The following is a 23,624-nucleotide window of genomic DNA, read 5'->3' as shown; positions in this document are numbered from 1 at the left end:
AATTTATGTTCTCTTTCGCTTACTGGTCGTAGCTAAATTGTCGAATGATATTCAAGATTTGAACACAAATATACCCTGATGGACAAATAACTGCGAATAATAAAGTAGTACCTAATAAAATTACAATGTAACAATACACTCAATGAAGAGTAGCAAAATACTGACAGTACAAAATCATTCAGGCAGAACCATGAAAAATCTGAATCAATGAAATCGAAACAATACAATGCAATTCTTATTTCATTTGAAAAACGAAAAGAAATACATGAATTCAATTTACCGTATGGAATGTCATTTATTCCCACGATTTCACAATGAAGTCCCGAAGAGCGAGGACAATTTATGTAAAGCTAATATATTTCAAGTTTTGAACATCATAAAGAGAAAGTAATTTACAAGTCCCTTATTTTTTCTCTCATTTATATAAGAGCTTTGACATGTATATTACGAAATGCATGAATTACTGGAAATAATGTGTAGCGATCAGCCGGATTCGATCGCTGGTGGCAAGTTAGCTCAGTTGGTAGAGCACCTGACTAGAGATTCAGGGGGCCCGGGTTCGAATCCCGGTCTGGTCCGTTGCATTTTCTCCCTTCCTGTTACAAATGTAAACTTTGAAGCAATTCCCATTTCTTTACGAGTATACCTAGGAACATTGAATGGCCTGCAGCAGCAGACAGTTATACTGTCATGATTCTGGACATGTAGAAAAAGTTTAGTGGCCTGCTGCAATAGTGTCCGTAACCTATTACAACTGTCTCAGATGATGTAATATGAAGGGGTAATAATTCCGTCATTTGTTTCCATAAGTAATGATATTTGAATAGGTATTTACGTATTTTTTAGAGAGAGAGAAAAAAAAAAATACTCGCAGCAAACTTTTCAAAAGTTTTTTTTTAATGAATTGTAAACTTTATTTCCAAATCAATTTTCAACAAACTTGACCTTTAAGATGAAATGTTTTTAAGGATGATAGTACATCATTTGTAGATGAGCAGAATGAAGGTATATGTTGTCTGGAGACGCATGCATGTGCCAGGGATTTTTTGCACCGATTCCAAAGTCAAGTGTACAACTATTTTGTTTTTCAATGAAATCATTTGAGATTTATATTGGACTTGTAGGTACATATATATTGAGACCCCTTAACCGATTGACATGGTCAAAATTACAAGTCAGCACGTGCACTCTCTCCTTTTAATAAGCTAAGCGTATGAAAAAAATTGAGGTAGATTAAGATGCTAAAATCCTCCTACCCCCATGATTTAGGATTGTAAAGTTGTGTGAAACGTGCTTTTTCTTTCTTTTTATCTTTGAATCTGCACTATGTCAGAAAGCTTTCAAGTAAATATCAGCTTTTCTGGCTCAGTGGTTCTTGAGAAGATTTTTCCTATATATTTGTATGTAAAACTTTTGATCCCCTATTGTGGCCCCATCTGACCCCCGGGAGCCAGGATTTTAACAATTTAGAATCTGCACTCTATCAGGAAGCTTTCATATAAATCTCAGCTTTTCTGGCTCAGTGGTTCTTGAGAAGATTTTTTAATGACCCTACTCTATTTTTACCTTTTCTTGATTATCTCCCCTTGGAAGGTGGCCTGGCCCTTTATTTTCACAATTTAGAATTCCCTTTACCTAAGGATGCTTTGTGCCAACTTTGGTTGAAATTGGCCCAGTGGTTTTTGAGAAGAAGTCAAAAATGTTACAGACGGACAGACGCCGGAATACAGGTGATCAGAAAAGCTCACTGAGCTAAAAACGATGCTTTGTGCCTGCTATTTCATGACCATCACCAAGTGTAGTTCCTTTCTCTTTAGAATAATTAAATAAAGTTGAAGACCTGGTTATTTTTAAGAGAACCTTTATTCTAAATATAATGTACAATTGAACCAACGTATTGAAATTTACAACAGATAACAAAAACCCCAGCCCTATTTAAAACAAGAGACCAATCATGTGCACAGAATAGCCAGTCTACACAGAACAGAGTCTAGACATCATGATTAGCCTCCGTTACTACAATCAAGGGGGTGTGACAATAAACAGAAAATAGTTTGATAACAGATCACCCCCAGTAGCCAACCTCAATCGACATCAAATCAAAATCTGATCTTTTGCTACACAAAAGGAATACTTTGAGCAGATCTCAAGACCAAATTTTAATTAGATTGGCACATAAAAAAAAGGCAATTACATTTTCAAAAAGTCAATGTTCAAATTCTTGGAGCATACAAAACAAGTCATAAACAATTATGTGGGTGTGTTGAATAAAGCTAGCAAGCACAAGCACTTACAGATTGAAATTAATTCTAACGATTAAAGCTGTGATAATTTACTGATACTGAACAGTCACAGACGGATCCGGTACCTGTCAATTACTGATGTTTTACTGGAGCCATACATCACAATTTGAAAAGAAATCAATTTATCATAAAACTTAGTAGGAACATCGAAAACATCCTAATCAAATTCAACATTTCACGTGACTGGAATGAGAACTTTTCTGTCAAGAAGGTACAAAATGTCAGTATTAATCAGCTGATCCTTAGCAAGTGCCCTTTCTCGCAATTCTATCATCAAAGTTGTATTTACAAAACCTAGCTGCCGGCGGGCAGGCCCAGACTCAGATAACCGAGGTGGAATTCAGCTGCCAGAGAAACACGACTCACACAAACTCCTCCCTGGTGTCTACTGCAGGGAACAAGGATCCGAAACACGGTGTACGTATAATCGATTGTTTGTCACCTCCACTAAACTGAACATGGTGTCAAGCAAATACATAATTAATATACATATCTATAGTCTAATTTTACATGATTTAAGTGATTTCGTAACCTTGGTTACAGTTACAGAGTACATAAGTCCATTTTACAGTCATAAAATAAATCTTTTGTGCAGAAATGAAAGGAAGGTAGAGAAGTATTAAACAAGCAGTAGGAATAGAGTATATGACAATCATTGTTATTTTCTCTAAGTTCTTAAAATTTCCTTAAATACTACAAAACAGATAATTACATATATGCTAGCACACGTATAAATGAGAACTAATCTTTTCTCTCGCCAATATACAACAAATTTATCTAATTGCCATTTCCAATAAGTAAGCACACTATCATCCAAATCAGGGTCAGTCTTGATCATTATACCAGACGTAAAGTGTTCTTGAGGAAACAAAATATGAAAGAGTATGAATTAATTAGTTTGTAATTAAACGATGCATTGAAAAAACCTTGTTAATCATCAGGTAAACCTGATCCAATACATTCAGATTTAAATACTGTGAATCGCATTTTATCCACAAGAACATCATTTAAATGCGTAATTTCATGAGACTAATCATTCACGAAAATAAAGTTCTTGCTAATAAACTCTTCAATATAGAAAACTTCAGCAATAACTAACGATTCACGAAAGTTGTGTCTTGTGAATAAATACATCATTGTATCCGAGCAAAATTAAAGTAATACATGCGGTAACAGATGGTAAATAAAACTGAAAAATAAAAGAACAAATATAATATCATATTTGTAATTGAATACATATAATTTCATAGAATCAGAGTGAATCTGAGGCAATAAACCCTTTAAATTGGCAGAAAATATTGATTCATTGTCATCCTGTCAGTAATTCCTGCTTGTAATCATCGATGTGCATTGACCTCAAATTGAAGGTCACCAGTTCAGAAAAGTGTGAAAGAGAGGCACTGCGCAAGTGTCAGATTTGTAAACAATTTAATATGCCAAATTTATAACAAATTCATTCATAAAATTTCATTTGAGTGGCACATTTGTGTAATTTAATTACTTTCTTACACTTATAATACTGATGATAAGTAATTCATTCAATGTTTGGCAATCATCTTTCCCATGTCTAGTGTATACGACACAATGGCGGTTTATATGCAACACTTGTTGTAGGTATGGTCTCAAACAATATTTCCTTGTTTATTTTGTTGAATTTTTCTTCAGATCTTAGAAATTTTATAAGTTAAACCGATGGGTGTCAAATGGTGCATAATTGTATATACATGCAGTTGAAAAATACCATCAGTTACAGCTTGTATTGCTTTAACGTCTCACAAAATAAAAGTGACATACAGCAATACATGTTTGCTATGGACCAGGTAAGTCTGATCAGCATCACAGGAAACTTTCCCACACACACAACACATACAGTTTTATCACAGACAACTTGTTTCCATGACAATCACTGGACAATGATCATAACACATGCAGCAAAAATTTCTTAAATATAAAATCTAAATCACCATTCACTGACGATAACAAATGCCATGCCTGACAAAGTTTGGTATGTTCCATTCATCACATATTGCACAGAATCTCATTGACTCTTCTAATGATATCGCTACAAGACTTAAACAGTGTTAAAAAAAAAAAATTATGGATGGTTCAGTTCAAAAGTATTACAATTTTACATGTAGAATGAAATTATATATAAATCCTTAAAACTTTGGTGTAGGACTGCTGAGTTCGTTGAAACCCGTAAGTGATGCAGTTTTCTAATGGGCCAGAGTGGTAAGATGACCTCTAAATGACCCCGTTGTCCTCTATCGGGCCAAAGTGGTGATCAGGCTTGCACACATTTCAAAGAATTCCAAAGTTTGATGTTGTCTGGGTTGTTCATCGTCGATGTCCATCTTCTCATCTGAAAATTAGAAATCATCCAATCAGATATCATGACACAAATCACAATGGAAATTTAATTGGACATTCCAGCTCAAAGCATTTGTTCCGGCCGCTAAAGCAATATGTCTAAATAGGAGGCCTTAATACTGGGCTGTAGATGTTAATCAAGCCAAAAAGCCTTCCATCGCCAGGAGTGCTAATCAGTCAAAAAATCTCCAATATTTATAGCAAATATTGCAGCTCTTAATAAGAAATTTTAAGCATTTCTTGAATTAATAATCAGAAATTGTCTTTATAGACACATGAGTTATATTAAGCATCGCAATGTCAGTGTGTGGAGGAAAGGAAAACTAATAATCCTACACTATAATTCTATAAAATGTCAATAAAACCACAGGAACCAGATGTACATATTATTCCATTGTATTTTAATTGTATCATAAATATATAAGGGCATCAGAGTTTATCTTAGATATGCTACCCCCCCCCCCCCCAAATTAGCCCCTACGGTAAAATTTGGCTTTAAAAAAGGTAATGCAGGAAAAAAGGCTAATATTACTTGCTTCAATAAATTCTATAGCATATGACTTATGTAAAATTATGATGATGAAAATAGAAAAAAAAGCACTTGTGCAAAATTCTCAGGTACAAATCATGCATGCATTGTCCTTCTATTTTTTAAATCCATGTAGCTTTAAAATACAATTAATGTAGGGTTTGATCACAGCAAGAAAGATATACAATATTAATAGTGAGAGACTCCAAAACACAGTGTACACTTTATACCTAGAATACTAGCTAAACTCTCACTGGTCGAAGACTCTAGACAAAAAAAAAGAGAAGTAAACACATTAACAGGCAATGAAGAATATTGTAGAATTATACAACGTGCAGTATCATATGTCTATACTTTAGATTCCAAGGATAATTTCTCTACACTCATAGGTGGAGTTTGCATGCTAACTACACTCACAAAAACTATAGTTCACCAGAAAGTGCTTTAGTTTGCTGGAGGTGAACGGGTCTAGTTGAAAATATTAATTATTCTCCCACTTACTAGCGGTCTAGTTCAAAGATCGCAGACAAAGTTTGAAAATTAGTTTCTGCACTGCAAGTAGAGATTAATTTTGAAGAATATATGACAGAAATTACAAAGGGATGCATGTTTTCAAACATCTTAGTCGATTACACTCATTTAGGCCACTGTTTTACAATTAACTCTTGCAGACGACGTGGTAAACTGCAACAATCGAAATCAAAGTCAGCCATTATCCACTAGGAAAGCGAGCTTAATAATTGCAATAAAAAATCTATTTTAAATTATATGATTTGTAATTTCGGGAGATTTTTTGATCCCAAGAAACACGTTTATCCAAAAAAAAAAAAAAAAAAAAAAGTGCTCAATTTATGCTGGTAATTCTTCAACACTGATCGAAAATACATTGCAAAATTGACAATTCCACAACTGATCTGTTGCAGAAAGCCGTATTTTTACTTCTGAACTAGTTGACTAGACTATAGTTAACATGTTGACTCCACCATACATTCTCATTGATAGAACTATTGGTGACAACACACTTCAATGCACAACAACTGACTGGAATAAATGTGGATTTAACATTACAAAAAGAATTCTTTGTTAGTTCATTCAATCCTGACCTTCACAATACACAAACCTAGACAAATTTCCAATTTCTGTGTATATTTCATATTCATTTTATTATACCTAAGTGTTTGCTTATCATAAATCAAATATGGAGTCAGTGTGCTGTTTGAATATCATTTTACATCAATATAAATAATTCTCATGAATAGATCATTTTCACAACCATTTTTCTCCCTTTCTTATTTTTAGGTTTATATAACTAATTACTTTTGATCAGTCCATTGCTGGTTGTTAGAGCCATATTACATTTCAAATGTTTCTTACAGTAAATAGCATTTATTTAAGTACTGCTCCACAAAAGAGTCAGGCAGGTTATATAATAGGTATGGTACATGCATATCTTAAAACTGAGAAATTTCTGTTTGAAAACATTTATTTAAGTGTAGTATACCAATCAATGATAAAAATTTACTATGTTTTTCATTTGGACTTAAACCAAATGCACATTCTTGTATGAAAATAACTAAATGTGTGCTATTTTCAAAATTCAATAAATCATCTTCCCAAATAAATATTAGAAAGTTTTAATTTTTAGGTAATTACCATATTCATACTCAATCCTGAGGAGTATCTAAAATTTTGAGTAAATTATTATTTGCATAGATATCGAATTCAAATATTTTTTTTATATAAATAATCATGATTTGCTGTACAGGAGTTATGTCCCATTGGTATACAAAGTGTAGGTGGTGGTTAAAGTCAAGATGGCAGCATCTACTGAAGTCTTATTTAAAAATATATCTTGGCAGCATGTAAAATGAGTGTTTGATGTCAAGAGTGAATGGAATGTAATACATGTATGCTGAAACTTGAAAATTAATCAAACAGCACAACACAAGAAATTTGGGGATCAGGAGTATCTATAGAAACCAAAGCACAAAAGAGATACACAAATCAGTTACCATGGTTACTGATAACTTGTGCTTCCGATGCTGATGGATCTAAATAATAAAAAATTCAAAGTAAGAGTTTGCAAACAAAAACACTTTTTGCCAAGTTTAAAGCAGATCAACCACACTATCTGTCAATTGTAGCAAGCAGACTGAATTTCAGAAAAATGTCAGCTGCAATTTTTCGGACATAAAGGCACACACAACTTTCATGCCTCTAATTTGAATTTAAATTACTAAAGACAAATCATCCACAGACTGTGGACATGAGTAGAATTCTACAGATATCAACAAAAGTCAAAAGACTTGAAGAGGATTTCATTTATTTGATTACAAGATTGATAAACAAATGGGTACATGGTTATGTTTCAGTTTAAGGTATCCGATCCACAATACTCCCATTGTTTTCTTCAAGACTTTAATGTTATGTAACACAAAACTTGGTACCAAATGAAAGATAATTAACATATAAAGTGATTCATCAAAAGAATTTTCATTTGATAAGAAATGTAGAAAATATTTTATATTCGTCATGTAAATTAACATTAGTCACTCTGAAAAAAGTACTTTTCTGATATATAAAATCATTTAAACTGTAATTTCCAAAGAAACTAAATTCATATTACCTTCGTCTTTCAATGTGTGCAAAGAAAGGTAGGTCACCATACAAAGTATGAAAATATCTAACACCCCCCCCCCCCCCCCCCCCCCCCCCAATTTTACAGGGGAGATAAATCAGATAAAATTTTTGAAATCACTACAGATACTGGTATATAGGGATAGACATTATCCACGACCTTCATTATCTATGTCACATTACTAAGGATTTACAGTAAGTGTGAACGAGACATATCGGCAAGTACATGACGTGCTCCAGATAGTTCATTGGAAAGTCCCCGAGTGATTTTAAAGAGCGCTTTTGATAGGTCGGTTACATTATAGGTAGGCGGTCTCAAGTATTTGGCATTATATTATCTCGTGCCTAACAAGTGTAAGTTTCACTATTTGATTTCAGTGTAAGTTGCACCGTATGTAGCGTGAGATTCAATATTGGTTTTGATTTGACAACGGAGATTTGAGATTACGTTAACTCATTCAGCCCCACTGACGAGTATACTCGTCCTATTTTTAGTGCACTGTTTACCCAGTGACGACTATAGTCGTCCTGGTTTTCCCCTCCTATCTGGCCGATGACGACTATACTCGTCGTTTTACCTGTATGTGAAAGAAGCTTTGATTGGTCGAAACTAGAAAAATCCGGGTACACATGATTATGCCAACCAATGAATGACATGTTAAGATGTCTTTGTGTGAAGTGTTCTTTATTTAGATACGATATAAATAGCTATACATAAAGGAATTTGGGACACATGTTTAAAATATCGATCGAAAATGGCGGACGTATTGCGAGAAATTTTACAAGACGATAGCAGCGAAGAATTTGAGGGATTTGAATTGAAAGACATTGAAAATGCAGAAGACAACTACATTTATCATCTACTTAATTTGGATGATGCTTTAGAAAAAGGATCAGACCTCTAAGTGTCCGATATTGAATCGGAATCCGACCCCGAGTCAGAAAGTGAAAGTAGTGATGATGACGAGATTGTATTGGCAGATTTCAATCGTTGGACAGACAATATACAGGATATAAACATTCCTGCATTCTGTGGACCGCAGCCTGGACCCACACAGATACTTGAGGCCGATAAAAAGGAGTTAGACTTCCTGAATGTATTATTTCCTGACGAGTTTTATACAATTTCCGAGGAAACAAACTCGTATGCGCAAATCTGCATCAGAGCAAAAGCAAACTCTGGATGGTACGACACAACTCCTGAGGAAATGCGTGCATTCTTGGTTGTTTAGTTGTTATGGGTATTGTTTCTGCACCTGAACAAGATTTGTACTACCATTTGTACAACTTTCCAAACATTTATGGACAATAAACAGTGACAAATGAAAATTTTTGTTGGTGAAAACTGTTTATTTTTGTTTTCTTTTGGGAAATGAACAAACACTTTTTATGGTAAGATAATAAATTTTATATGATTAGAATCAGCATTTATTCTTCTTTCTAAACTGAAAATTTCAAAATCAGATGTGCATTATTAATGAAGTAGTGGCTATTTATCTATTGTCTGCTGATCATTCAGCAGCAGCAGGGAATCTGATAAAAATTTGCCTGGGGCACTCGCTGCAAAACACTGCTGGGGCTTATCTCAGATAACATAGCTGGCGCTTTTGATAGGTCGGTTAAATTATAGGTAGGCGGTCCCAAGTATTTGGCATTATATCATCTCGTGCTTAACAAGTGTAAGTTTCACAATTTGATTTCATTGTAAATTGCACCGTACGTAGCGTGAGATTCAATATCGGTTTTGATTTGACAACGGAGATTTGAGATAACGTTAATAAATTGTCTTGTAAAGTTTATCTTATATATACTAGATATCTACATGTATAAAAGTGATGGGATATCTTATAAAGAAAAAAATATAAGATGTCTTATAAAAGATACAAGATATCTCGTAAACTTTAGAAGATATAACTTTTATCAGATACCTTATAAATTTTATCTTTAAACAGGAATAACCGTGCTATACTTATAATCCATCACAGTATCAATAGGTATGGGAGGGGGAATACAGGGTGAAAAAGGCGAGCTCCAATATGTAAAGAAAAGGCAGGATAGCAATATCCCAGAATTCAAATAGTGCTGAATATTGAAAAAAAAATTAAAAAATGACGGGATCGAAAATGCTGTGGGAAAAGGCAGGATCCGCAGTTGCCTCTATATCCCAATAAAAATTGAAAGGTTACTCCCTTAAATTCCTGTAGATACTTGTCAGTTTTAAGTGATCAGAAATTTCGGTACATGTTTCTATTGGCGATTTTGTCCATTTAAGAACAATGCTTTTGTTTTGTTGTCTCTTTCACATTCGAAGTTTCCATATCGTTATTTTAAAACAAATCTCTCAGAGGATATTTTCGAAACCTCGAATGAACTTGAGAAGCTGAGTCGTTCACACTTACTGTAAATTCACAGTAAAGGCATTTAGTTTTTACAAAAGATTTTCTGCTAGATATATACTTTTTGTGAAAATAAATTCTTTTATGGATCGGATACCTTAATTGCGGGTCTGTACGTATAGAGTACACGTGTATTTCATATTTTAATGAGAAAAAAATTATTACACAACACACATATAAATGTATGTTAAAACCGATATCTGTGTAAATAAATTGGGAATAATGACAAGCAAAGGTCTGCAGAAATGTATGTCTAAAGCACAGAATATGGTTTTGTGCAGGTCTTATTTTCTGAGGTAAACAGAAGACTTCACTTACCAGGCATTAACAACACGGTGTCAGAGGCAGGATCTGAAATCAAGGTCATGGAAATGTTTAAGGAAATAATCACATTCATGGAAATGTTTACAGACAGCATCACAGTCTAGGAAGTGTTTGGTTCTAGGACAACTATGTTTTAGCAATGCATATGGTGATCCTTCAAACAAGAGTGCAAACTCTCACAATAAACAATATACAACAACAAAATGGATTAAATCTTTTTCTGACGTGAAATATCAACAGAATGAATATTCAGAAACTCTGATGAAGATTTGAATTAAGAAATGAATTTCAAATCAAATCACAGAAAATATAACAATCAAATTTACATGTAGTGTATATCTTTGGAAGAGTTTACACAATTTATGGATATAAACAACATTTAAACGAAGCAGCAAAATGCAGAGATTAACATGCCACAAACATCTATCACTAGATGAAATTTAACCTAATCAGCATGATCATGTCGTGAAGTGATCCAGACAAAGATTAAATAAGAACACTTAGGATTGTGTTTATATGTAAGGGCTGTGAAACATACGTCCTCTGTCACACTGTTGGGCGACAATAACTTTGGTTGTATGCTCATGTGATCTAATTTCCGATTTCTCATTTTATACTGTATACTGTATACAAAGGAAACTAAATCATGCTGGTTTTTCACATTAAACTTCAGAAACTTAAAAAATGTCACTGTTCTTAAATTATACTTCAAGAAATTTAAGTTACTTAAAAAAAGAAAAAAGAATGCTGAAAACTCTGTATGCATGTAATGTCCTGAAATCTAAGCTGCAATACACAAGTCCATACAGTAATGACCGCTCAATGTCACAAAAATATGTCTTAATTTAGAATGTAGTCAAATCTTTATACTACAATAATGTATGGTGTAAAGGATTTCTACTCCATCCAATCCATAAACAATAAACTTCTAGAATCATTTCAGGATCACCCCCGTAATTGTTCTGAATCGATGATTAACTACTTTATACATCACCAACATATTCAATTTGTTCAACAATGCATTTTCCTTGTGTGAAGATAAGTACAACATAGACCATTCTTGCAGCAGTTGACTGAATCAAGTGATGCATTGTTGTTTTTTTTTTTTTTTTGGTGACATATTTTATTAGAGGTGAAATTCAATGAGTCAATGAATGATCACAGCCAAAGTAATCCTGAAATGATTCCAATTAACAATGGCACATAAATACTTACAATCTTCACAAGGGAGATAACTCATGAAGATCAGAAACAAAGTAACTCGCAGGAAGTAAACAAAACTCTCAGATGTCAGAAATATCTCATCTAAATAAAAGAGAGCTCACTGAGATAAGAAATTACTCACCGAGATCAGAGCAGGATGAGGGAGGGGAATGAGGCATTCGAGCCGACTCAACAGACGAGGAGGAGGACATGGACTCATGGATATCAACGTTAGACAGAGATTTAAAGTCTAACAGGTAGCTCTTCTGGTCCACCTGATACAGCTGTAGGCTCATCTTGGACTGTAACACACACACACACACACACACAGTAAACCATCAGTCATCGTACGATAGGATAAATTCATCAGTTAGTGTGTACACACACTGAATTCATGAAGAAACAAGATGTGTTTGTGAAACACAAATGCCCCCGATAATGGCCAATTCCGAAGATGGCCAAGGTCACAAGGGCAAATATCTTGGTACCAGTAGAAAGATCTTGTCAAAAGAAATGCTCATGTACAATATGAAAGCTGTAATATTTACCATTTACAAGTTATGACCAATGTAAAAAAAAAAATTAAGTAGGTCAAATGTCAAGGTCAAAAGGTTCAATACCAATGAAAAGATCTTGTAACAAAGAATACTCATGTAAAATATCAAAGCTCTATCTCTTACTGTTCAAAAGTTATTAGCAAGGTTAAAGTTTTCAAAAAGTAGGTCAAACTCCAAGGTCAAGGTCACAGGGTCAAAAATGTTGGTACCCATGGAAAGGTCTTGTCACAAGGAATACTCATGTGAAATATCAAAGCTCTATCACTTACTGTTCAAAAGTTATTAGCAAGGTTAAAGTTTCAGACAGAATGACAGAAAGGACAAAAACAATATGCCCCCCCCCCCCCCCCCATCTCAGGGGCATAAATAGCACTACATATAGACAAGTTCAATATTGAGGAGAATATTCACAGACTAGAAGAGAAACATTGGAGAGAAGGTTTTTCTTTTTCATTGTTTGTCTGCAGGATATTGAAAAAATTTCTTGTATAGATTTTTACAACCAAACTGGGTTTAATGACTATCTAGACTTAGAAATGGTCTCCTTAATATATCCATTTACAGTACATTTTTAAAAAAAGAACAAATGAAAAAAAACCCATGCCAAATGCCAGGAAAAGACATGTATTAGATTAGGAAACTTTTACAATTCCAAACTTCAGACTAGGAAGGTGTCTTACATATCGTCCAGTCACAGGATTCTTTCTTCTAACACGAACATGGTAAGGAGTCACAATCTTCCATTCCTGTCAAAAACAAAAATATAAAATAAATGAAAAAAATCCATAAAAACATTGCATACAGGAGCACCAGATAGAAGTATGCAAGGCACATACCTTCATCAGAACCATCAAGGGGTGTATTCTCTCACTCAAAGTGGGGAACCACAAAGTGGTGTACCTTCTTAAACAGATAGACACCATAAAGTGGTGTATCTTCCCACACAGATAGGCACCACAAAGTGGTGAACCTGTACCTTCCTAAAGAGATAGAAACACCACAAAGTGGTGTACCTTCCTATTCAGATTCAGGAACCACAAAGTGGTGTACCTTCCTATTCAGATTCAGGAACCACAAAGTGATTTTCAAAGTACTTACATAGTCTAGAGTTTTCATGGCTCGGAATACTTCATGCATAATATCAAGTGGTTTACTTTGAGATCTAATACCTGCAAGTATAAAAGACAAGGTTGGTTTCAAGACAAGGTCAATTTAAAGACAAAGTTGTCTAATGACATGGTCAATTTCAAAATTGAATGGATTTCATGCTTTGAATCATTACATTTGTCAAAAGTTAAAGTCTTAAAACCCTATATGCTGGAGTGTAATGACTCACATACAATGGAATATTATAGAATACAATGGTTCTGTACCTAGATGCCACTTTGCCTTCTTTGACAGGGCCCCCAGCTGTTTGGCGTTGGACAAGGGCTCTAGGGTATGAGTTGTATTCTTCAGTTCTACAATACAACATCATAGTAAGTCTGGAGATGGTCATCAGCTGACTGTTCTTTTGACATGGTCATCAAAACTGCTTACAACATAATACAGTATGCTCCACTTATATTGAAGTCACTTATATTGAACTCTTATTATACTGAAGTAAAAAATAAATCCCCAGTAACATTATTTATATGGTTCAGCATTGGTTAGAGTTAACTTTGTTAGATATAATGAACAATTTAGTTTGGTCCCCTTAATTTCAATTTTATTTTAAGTACACTGTATAGCATTAAACAAGCAAAATGGTATGGTGTGAATTTCAAATGGGGCAAAAATCGTTCTTCAATGCATCTGTATAAAGATGACATGTGGACAAAAGGATTTCGTATGATAAAAGCTATCTGCTCCCCAGTGAAAAGCAAAATTTAAATCTTTCAAGAAAAACTAAAATGTTTTAGATTGCATAATTGATCTGATATTTACAGTCATTTGGAGTACATCACATCAGAAGCTTTGCAATTCCTCAATTTTTAGTGTAGAATTTAGTTTGAATGATAATTTTTGTGCATCTTTTTCTTTCTAGAAACATAAAACACAGCTTTGGAAAAACAACTTTCTATTGCATATGTGTACAGGAAAGATCAATCAATGGTAGGAATATAAAGTTTGTCCAAGCCTGAGCTCAATGTCCTCTAGAAGAATAAAATGACATTGCATGAAAAACTGCCATTTTATGTCAACATACTGAAAGTAACTACAAAATGTCATGTTTGTGATGTCATAATTCCCCGTTCTACGTCTTTTTGATCAATGATCAAGCTCCATAGGGATAGGCTTAATTTTGAAACAAAAGTGTGATTGTTCATTTTATAAGTCTTATAATATATAATGTACAAAATTTTAACTGTGTTATTTTTTACCAAACACTTAAAAATGATATTTACCCAGATTTAAATTCACCCAAAGTTGTTTCATGGTTCTTTAAAGTAATGAAGGAATTCATAGTTGCTTAATTTTATATTGACTTATTTCGAATAAGAGCAAAATGGGCAGGAACAAAACAGGGATGAAATTAACCTTGTAATATGGTAGTCCTTTACCTAAACTAGAGGCCCATGGGCCACACTGCTCACCTGAGCAGCAGTTCCTTCCAATAAACAAGTTTGAACAATTTGAAAACTATCATTATACAAGCAGCTTGGTTCAGAAAAAACTTTTCCACAGTAATGACTAAAAATTCACCAATTTTCAAACTTAAATTATTAAACTTGACTACATATTCATCAATTATCATATGCCCTTGTAGACAGATATAGCCTTTCATATTAAAAAATTTCATCTAAGGATGCATTGTGCCAAGTTTGGTTCCCTATACATTCGTATGTAAAATCTTGATCCTCTATTGTGGCCCCTTCCTAACCCCAGGGGTCATGTTTACAAACTTGAATATCCACTTTGTCAGGAAGCTTTTATGTAAATTTCAGCTCTTCTGGCCCAGTGGTTCTTGAGGAGAAGATTTTTAAATGACCCCACTCTATGTTTGCATTTTTGTCATTATCTCCCCTTTAAAGGGAACATAGCCTTCATTTGATCAAACTTGAATCCTATTCACTTAAGGATGATTTGTTTCAAGTTTGATTGAAATTGTTCTGGAGAAGAAGATTTTCCTATATATCAGCATGTAAAACTTTTGACCCCCTTACGTGGCCCCACCCTACCCTTGGGGTCCATGATCTGAACAAATTTAAATCTACTCTATATCAGGAAGCTTTCAAGAAAATCTCCATTCTTCTAGCCCAGTGGTTCTTGAGAAGAAGATTTTTTAAAGATTTTCTTTATATACCCGGTATTCGCATGTATAACTTTGATCCCCTATTGTGGCCCCAACATACCCCCAGGGGTCATGAATATAACAAACTTGAATCTCCACTTTGTCAGGAAGCTTTCATGTAAATTTCAGCTTTTCTGGCCCATTGGTTCTTGAGAAGATTTTTAAATGACCTCACCCTGTTTGCATTTTTGTGATTTTCTCCCCTTTGACCCTCATTTGAACATACTTGAATCCCCTTCATCCAAGGATGCTTTGTGCCAAGTTCTGTTGAAATTGGCCCATTGGTTATGGAGAAGAGGATGAAAATGTTAAAGGTTTACGCCGACGCCAGACATGGAACTGACAAATTTTGATCAGAAAAGCTCACTTGAGTCAGGTGAGCTATATAATACAGTAATTCACTCTTTTCTGTCTTCACTTTTGTTAGTTGCATTTTTTCATTATTTTTAATGAATTCTACACACTGCAACATTCATGACCAAGAGAGAAACAAAATGTTAAGTATTACTAACGAGTCCTTATAACATACATTGTACAAGTAAATCTTCTTGTAGAGACAAGCATTTTACACATACTTAACAGGCAGTCTCTTGCGTACTGACAGTTCAGTTGCATGTGCCAATGACTGCCTTTACAGTATCATACCTGTTGTCATAGCAACATACCTGGCATTCTTTCTGGGTGAGGTCTCATTGGACTAGTGGCCTACAACAGTGAGAAAGGACAATGAAATTATCATTGATGTCGGAGTAAAACGAGATCACTGACATCAGTATAAAACGAGATCATTATCGACGTCAGTATAAAACGAGATCATTATCGACACCAGTATAAAATGATAATTATGCATCTAAAAAGTACTTTGATATACATGTCAAAAAGCATACCCTACATATTTATTTTCTTCACAATAATAAACTTGCATCATGCTGGGGAAGTGAGGAGTTATTCTACTTAACATCAAGCGATGAAGAAAAGGTTTTTGATTTGAACATATTTTGATTGTATAAATATACAAAGGGATTGGTTACAAGTTCTAGCAACTTAGAAAACCTCTCTCATATAGAAAAGGTCTTCATATTAACATCCTAGTTCATGCATGAACACAACATTGGTCAGCTCCATTCTTGAGTAGAGCTATGTGTATACAGCATGCTGAGGTTTTACAGAAGGAAGTGTTAATGATATGAACATACAGATGCCAGCATCATCTTCCATTATCTTAAAAAACATTCTGGGCATTTCCTTGAACAGGACTGCCTACACAAATGGGGAGTGTATGAAATAACACCTTAATGCAAATAGATGCAATAATGTGTTATATACAGGACAGCTACATTGTAAATACAACAAATGAAGAAAAATTCTCTTGTCGGTAAGTTAACAATTTAGCTCAATAAGTTAAGCAATAAATCATTCCATCACCAATACTATTTGTGCTTGTAATACACAAGATTGAAAATTACTGTTACACAAAATGTAATTTTAAAAATGCTTTGCATGATTTGATTACATATACGCAGTAGTACATAAGCTACGCACGGTTACGTACTTCTTATCAAGCTACTACGTACAATATGCGTAAATCTTAACTTTAAATGATAAAGACATACGTAACATGTATACATCCATTCCTTGTAATCCTGGGAGCTGGCAGTAATGAATTTTCTGTTTAATAAATGCATGGCCAGCAAGACTACAGTATACAATAATCACTGCTGATTGCTGCAATTCTTAAATGAGATGACTGGGACATATAAAAATACTGCACAAACTGTCACACAAAATACTGCAGCTCTATCTAACAATCAATCAGGGGAAAATGAATCAAAATACACTAGAGCAAAACTGTGCAAAACTTTACTGTAGGTCAAGCTAAGGGTCGTTGTCATGGAGATACTAACATGTTCCTGGGGCGTTGGTGTGCCCAGTATATGCGACTGCTTTGCCTAGTGCCAAAAATAGAAACATTATAAGCACCTCTGTAGGGATTACACAAATCACTTTAGATCACTTTCATTTTGCGAGACTTTATTTTCATTAGGATACAATGATGTATTTTTTCAAGAAAATTAACTTTAAATATAGAAGACTTCAGCAATAAATAATGGTTCATTAAGAGTTTATTTGCAAGAAATAAATTTTCAAGAAATTACACGAAAATAACTCCTAAAATTAAACCTTGAAAATAACTTGTGAAATTACACGAAAATAACATTCTCGCAAATAAAATGTGATTTTACAACAAATATTAGAACTGTTCCTCAGGGACAAATACCCCCACAGATACCATTTTCATGTACTGCTCCAATATGACCTTGACCTCTGAACTTAAAAATCATTAGGATCATAGATAATTTTGATCATTATATCTCTGAAGTTTTGTCATTCTAGAGTCAGAGGACATTTAATCTATATACCACATAAACCAATGGTTTCAGTATATGGACTGACAAATGGACAAGCAGCAAGACGGACATAGTGAAACCAGAGTATTCCCTACTAAAACCTCATTCTAACCAAGTACAGAATATCTAACAAACACAACAACTGCAATGTGCTTATAGAAAAACAAAAATGTATTTTCTGAAAGACATAAATTTACAGATGTACTATTTCCGTGTGTTACTTCTTTTTTAAAAATATCATTGACCGTTTAGCCCCTTCATAATTCATTGTCGATTTCAAAAAATTGTAGGTAATTTGAGTAAAGGTAAATGCCTTGTCCCCAAGATTTATTCACACACACGTTCAAACACAATTGTTTAGTACTATTACTCAGCAATGTACAAAATTGCTTACACCTCAGTTTAGATCAATCAAAACAATCACAGATAAGAACAGAATATTCCACTATTACATCATTATCACACCTAGATCTAACAAATCATACAGCATTCTTCTCAACCTATCTTAAACTGCATCATTAATTGTGTAACATATGTCTGCCAAAACCCACATCAGGATTGTTACATATTACAGAATGTCTCCTAAATTCATTTCAAGGAGATACATGTAATATTAAAGCAAGTTTTTAAGGAATAAAATTAATGCTTTCAGCATTTTGAATTAATGGGCATTAATTTGAAAGCTGCAACAAAAAAATTAAATTATTCATAAAGTGTTAGTTTAATACCTCTGTAAACCATGATTTTTTCCTCACTATACTGATTTAACAGAAGCAAACATCTGTTTTACTGGCACTGCTAAGGATCACCGATAAAACTCAGTTTGAGAGCGTTAAATCCGCATCTATGGTCACAAATAACAAACAAGAAGTTATTCCATAAGTGACCTTAAAATCTGAGGTCCTGTATACCACATATCTTAACACCGGTACCACTGGGTAGTATATAGTGGCATACAAACTTAACAGTGGTACCACTGAGTGGTATGTGGTGGTTAATTGTGCCACTGGGTGGTATGTAGTGGTACACTAGTACCACTGGGTGGTATGTAATGGTATACTAGTGCCACTGGGTGGTATGTAGTGGTAGTTACACTAGTATCACTGGGTGGTATGCAGTGGTATATTAGTACCACTGGGTGGTACGTAGTGGTATACTTTACCAGTAGGAAGGAGTCTGGTGGAGGACTGGATGCCAGGTAAAACTCTTGTAGCTCCACATCTGTAACTTCAATGAAAAATCAAACATTACAAGACATTCTAGGTCTGACAATACAAGACATTCTAGGTCTGACAATACCATTGATTCCATATATTGTTTGAGTATTGTACTTCATGAAATTGTCATTAAAAGTCGTTTACAAGAATGTGCATTAATAGTGGAAAGCTATACTCTGAAGGAGATATTGATACAAAAAGTAGAGAGAATTTTTGATTTCATGAAAGAGACGGCTCGCATATAACATGGAATCCACAGTACTGGGCACATTGGCCCTCATATAATATTGGGGGACATCGGCCCTCGTTTAATATTGTTGGGAAGTTATTGAAGTAATTTTTGTTTACTACACACTGTAAGACATTGATATTAAATAACTTCTCCACTAAATGTCATAATAAATACCAAACCCACCTACAATGAGAAAGAGTTTAACATACATGTAACTACATGGAAAAACAAAACATCACTGCTGTTTAGAAAATATCAGATAAATGTATATAAACAATCATGATATTAAACTTAAATCTCAATAAATATTTTATCAATATTTCACATTTTTATATACATATGTACCATCTTACATCAGTATGCACAGTCACAAGTCTGCACTATACAACCAACCAACTTTGACAGCCAGGCTGGAGACATTAAGGCAAAACAACAAGACCTGTGATTACCAGTGGCGGATCTAGAGTAGTGGTGGTGGTATATGTGTGCATGAGAGTTGCACCCCACTCCTTAATTTGAAAAAAAAGTTGTCCCCCCCCCCCCCCAGTTATTTGATGCACCTTTGAAGACTAACGCTTATTTGGGTAGAGAATTATCATTTAAGATGGCACCCCACGCTTTCCTGGATCCGCCCCTGATAGGTACACATACAAATGCTGGTCTAGAATACATCTGCAAAAAGCCTTAGTATAAAATAAATCTCAGCTATGTACCCATTCCAAAAATCACTACGAACAGAAATTTAATTACATGTATACATGAATAATAATTCAAATGAACATACAAGCAAGTTTGTATATCAATCATTATTTTTCAAAAGATTTGATAATTGCTAAGCAATGGTGTATTTTAAAGTATGAATGAACATGAAGAAAATAGGGTGGGGGGATCACATTAACAGAAAGAGAAAAATTACTTTACAAGCAATCATTTTCAATATTAAAATCATATTGTTTCTTAAGGGAATAATATAATATTGTCTGCTAGTTTCTTAGTCTGGCGCATGCCTGACCCATTTTCTGCTATGCTACATTAGTGTAGCGTAGTGGAAAGTGGATCAAGCATGCACAAGACAACTAATTCCTAAAATCTCAAAACAAAGAGGCCTATAGGGTGCAATGCTAACCTTAGATTCAGCGAAATTCATCTTGTTTTTCCACCCCCTCTTTCCAGAGCATACTTAAACTGTTTTGCACCTATGACCTTGACTATGGCAATATGACCTTCATCTGCAGGTGTTAAACCTCTGGTCATGCACAACTTTCATGCCAAGTAGGAGTTTTTAGTAATTTTCCACTAGAACTGATTTGAACTTGCATATCATTGAATTTGTAATTATATGTTAGAATTGGCTTTGATATGATATTGGGCAGACGAAGAAAGACAAAGAATTGAAAGATGGACACATGGTCACCCCTGCATACCACTGGTCACATCTGGACACCAGTGGTCATTACACATATTTCTCCAAGCTTTGTTTGCATGGTTTGATTAATTGTCAATCAGTATTTTCATATTATTTGATTTCAAACCTTTTTCATGACAACCTTAATCTTCAGCAGATTACTTTGCGTACTGAATTATTATTCCATCGTAAGCAGCCTATGTGTCAAGTCTGATGCTGCATATAGGTACATCTGCTGCAGCAGTTTACTCAATTTAAAAAAATAAATGAGTTATCAAAAGGATGATTTGGCATGCAGTCATCCCACAGAAGTCAAACTGTTAAATTTTTTAACCAAACAGTTATCATGAAGGAGAAAAGAAAAAAAAAAAAAAAGAGGATGGCCAAGTTTTCATCAATTATGCCCTTTTGTTGTCAGTTTTTTTTAGTTTAAAATGTGTGAATGTCATTGTGAATGGCAGAGTGGAAGAACATGAGTTAAGCTTAAAAAAAGTAAAATGGAGTACATACATGTACCAGTGGCAGACTCTGAGATTAGAAATAAGTGAGCTGTCAGTATTATAAGAAAAAAATAACTACACAAATACACCTAAAAACAATTCAAAATGGAGACAAGTACGCCTTCACAGAAGTTCTAGGAATAAAATTCTAAATTAACATACATGTAAACTTGAATGATCAGAGATGGCTTGAACGTACTAAAACTCTCCATTCAGAAGGAGAAATCTTTCAATAAATTGCCAAATTATTGCTTTCTCTCTTTCTCTATCTGAATGTATAAATCTCCTCTCCCATGAACTTTGTGCTCTATTCAAATAACCCAGTGTGCACACTAATTCTATAAACAGAACAGAACAAATCTATGAGGGAGAACAGAAACTCAATTTTCACAATTGTTTTAACTTTAGCTTTTTTAAAGCACCTCGTATCAGAATTTTAACCCTAGACTTCAGGTTCCTTGCCTTCAGTTGCTAAGCTAGAGTGAATTTGGAACCTCTAATCATGGTACAGTGCCAAGCAGGTTCCTCACCTTCAGTTGCTAAGCTAGAGTGAAGTGAAACCTCTAATCATGGCACGGTGCCAAGCAAGTTCTCACCTTCAGTTGCCAAGCTAGTGTGAAGTGAAACCTTTAATCATGGCACGGTGCCAAGCAGGTTCCTTTCCTTCAGGTGAGAAGATAATTAGAAACAGATATCAGATTAAAACGCAAGACTTTACACAATATTCACACTGTTAAAATGAATTGGTTTGGATTAAAACAATAATTTCACTAGCCCCAGATACCAAATCACAGATAATTTGAATGGAATTCTACAAGAGTGTTTTTCAAATAAATTAATGCACACACTGAATGTGCACATTACAAAGAATATTTGTGGATGATAATTTCAATTGTTAGACTCAATCATTCACAGGAAGATACAGGATCTTTAGATATGTGGTGTATGTTAATTCAGTGTCCATCACAAAATATTTACCTCCAAGGTCACCTGCCAGACAGTTACAAAAAAATCTTGTCAAAAACACAAGTTTAAGAAATCAGGGCAAAAATATCAAACAGTTGTTGAAACTTTATCCTGCATAATGCATGCAAAGTAACGGATACACAGACTTGTTTACTCTTTCCACAACAAAGTAAAAGTTGGTACAATTTGTGATATAACACAGCATCTATCACATGTAATTTCCAAGATACCAGCTCTTCTGTGATGGAGGAATGTTTGGTGTTCCCTTGAATGTTTGGGTGGGCAGAGTGTATGTGTATATCATATATTACACTGGTAATGTAGAAGGTGGCTAATTTATGTTTACATTGCCCAAATATACACATTAAAATTACCATATGAAGACTAGATTGTATGAAAAAGGATATTTATTTAGATTTGCTTTATTTCCTTTCTAATTAAATAAATATTTCATATTCCAACAAAGAGAAAGAGTGAAGTTTGTACACAAATATCATTTAACAAAGGAAGAAACTGTTCCTTGGCCAAATGCCCAACACTAAAAGTAGAATTCTCTAGTTACTGATTTGTAATCTGCATTCTGATTGGCTAAAACACTGAGGTTTGAGGCAGTAAAATGAGTATCAATGAGATGGAAAGCTTTTGATTGTGACATCACAGTACAATGACACAAACACATGTCAAATGTAAATATTTCATAACATATTTCATAAAACAAAAAAAAGTAAAACTCAACAAAATGAGACATAAACATCAAAATGCATTAGAACAGGAATAACTATCTTTTTGTTTGTTATAACTGACCACTAATGTTAATTTAACAGTTGCAAACATCTGTTTTACTAGCACTGCTAAGGATCACCGGTCAAACTCAGTTTGAGAGCATTAAATCAGCATCAATGGTCACAAATAACAAATGAGAATAAGAAGATAGTTATTTCCTAAGTGACCTTAAAAACAGAAGTCCCGTTTCACAGCAGGCACTGGCACAAGAAAGAACCCTCTCTGCTACAGCCTTGAGTACCAAGCATGGGTCTAAATTTGTGGTACTTCATCTACAGCTGGTGATTTTTCTACATGAGTGAAAAATTCTCTAATGGGACATAAAACAAGAGATATTACATTATTTTGAATTTCACTGCATGGAAGAGTTTAACAAAGGGAAACAACTATCGGGCACTTCTCTCTGCTGTTCAGCTGAAGCAACATGGAAGACAAGGCGCTTATACATATCAAATAAGAGGACAATGGTCTGAATGGTCACAGGAGTATCACACACAATAACCTTATATATATTGGAAGT

At 34.3% G+C, this 23,624-nt stretch overlaps 1 protein-coding gene across 34 annotated transcripts in view; it reads right to left on the bottom strand.

The window, feature by feature from the left end:
* Positions 1-1,844: 1,844 nt before the first annotated feature.
* LOC125669795 (5'-AMP-activated protein kinase catalytic subunit alpha-2-like) overlaps positions 1,845-23,624 on the bottom strand; it is a 43,781-nt gene continuing 22,001 nt past the window's right edge. For 2 of the 34 annotated variants that reach the window (XM_056161257.1, XM_056161256.1), the window contains exons 12-24: positions 22,334-22,345; positions 21,366-21,383; positions 19,164-19,228; positions 17,498-17,542; positions 16,259-16,298; positions 13,693-13,779; positions 13,418-13,488; positions 13,000-13,065; positions 11,905-12,064; positions 10,554-10,586; positions 7,215-7,253; positions 5,433-5,468; positions 1,845-4,665 (exon numbers count right to left, since the gene is read on the bottom strand). In XM_056161257.1, the coding sequence (XP_056017232.1) occupies positions 4,568-4,665; positions 5,433-5,468; positions 7,215-7,253; positions 10,554-10,586; positions 11,905-12,064; positions 13,000-13,065; positions 13,418-13,488; positions 13,693-13,779; positions 16,259-16,298; positions 17,498-17,542; positions 19,164-19,228; positions 21,366-21,383; positions 22,334-22,345 (770 nt within the window). In that variant the 3' untranslated portion in view covers positions 1,845-4,567. The remainder of the gene's footprint in view (positions 4,666-5,432; positions 5,469-7,214; positions 7,254-10,553; positions 10,587-11,904; positions 12,065-12,999; positions 13,066-13,417; positions 13,489-13,692; positions 13,780-16,258; positions 16,299-17,497; positions 17,543-19,163; positions 19,229-21,365; positions 21,384-22,333; positions 22,346-23,624) is intronic. The other 32 variants (XM_056161258.1, XM_056161261.1, XM_056161262.1 and 29 more) reach the window with 32 other exon arrangements.

Source organism: Ostrea edulis, chromosome 4 (assembly GCF_947568905.1).
Source record: "Ostrea edulis chromosome 4, xbOstEdul1.1, whole genome shotgun sequence".
NCBI lineage: Eukaryota > Metazoa > Mollusca > Bivalvia > Ostreida > Ostreidae > Ostrea > Ostrea edulis.
The sequence above is the reverse complement of the archived record's forward strand: the minus strand, read 5'-3'. Positions and strand labels throughout refer to the sequence as shown.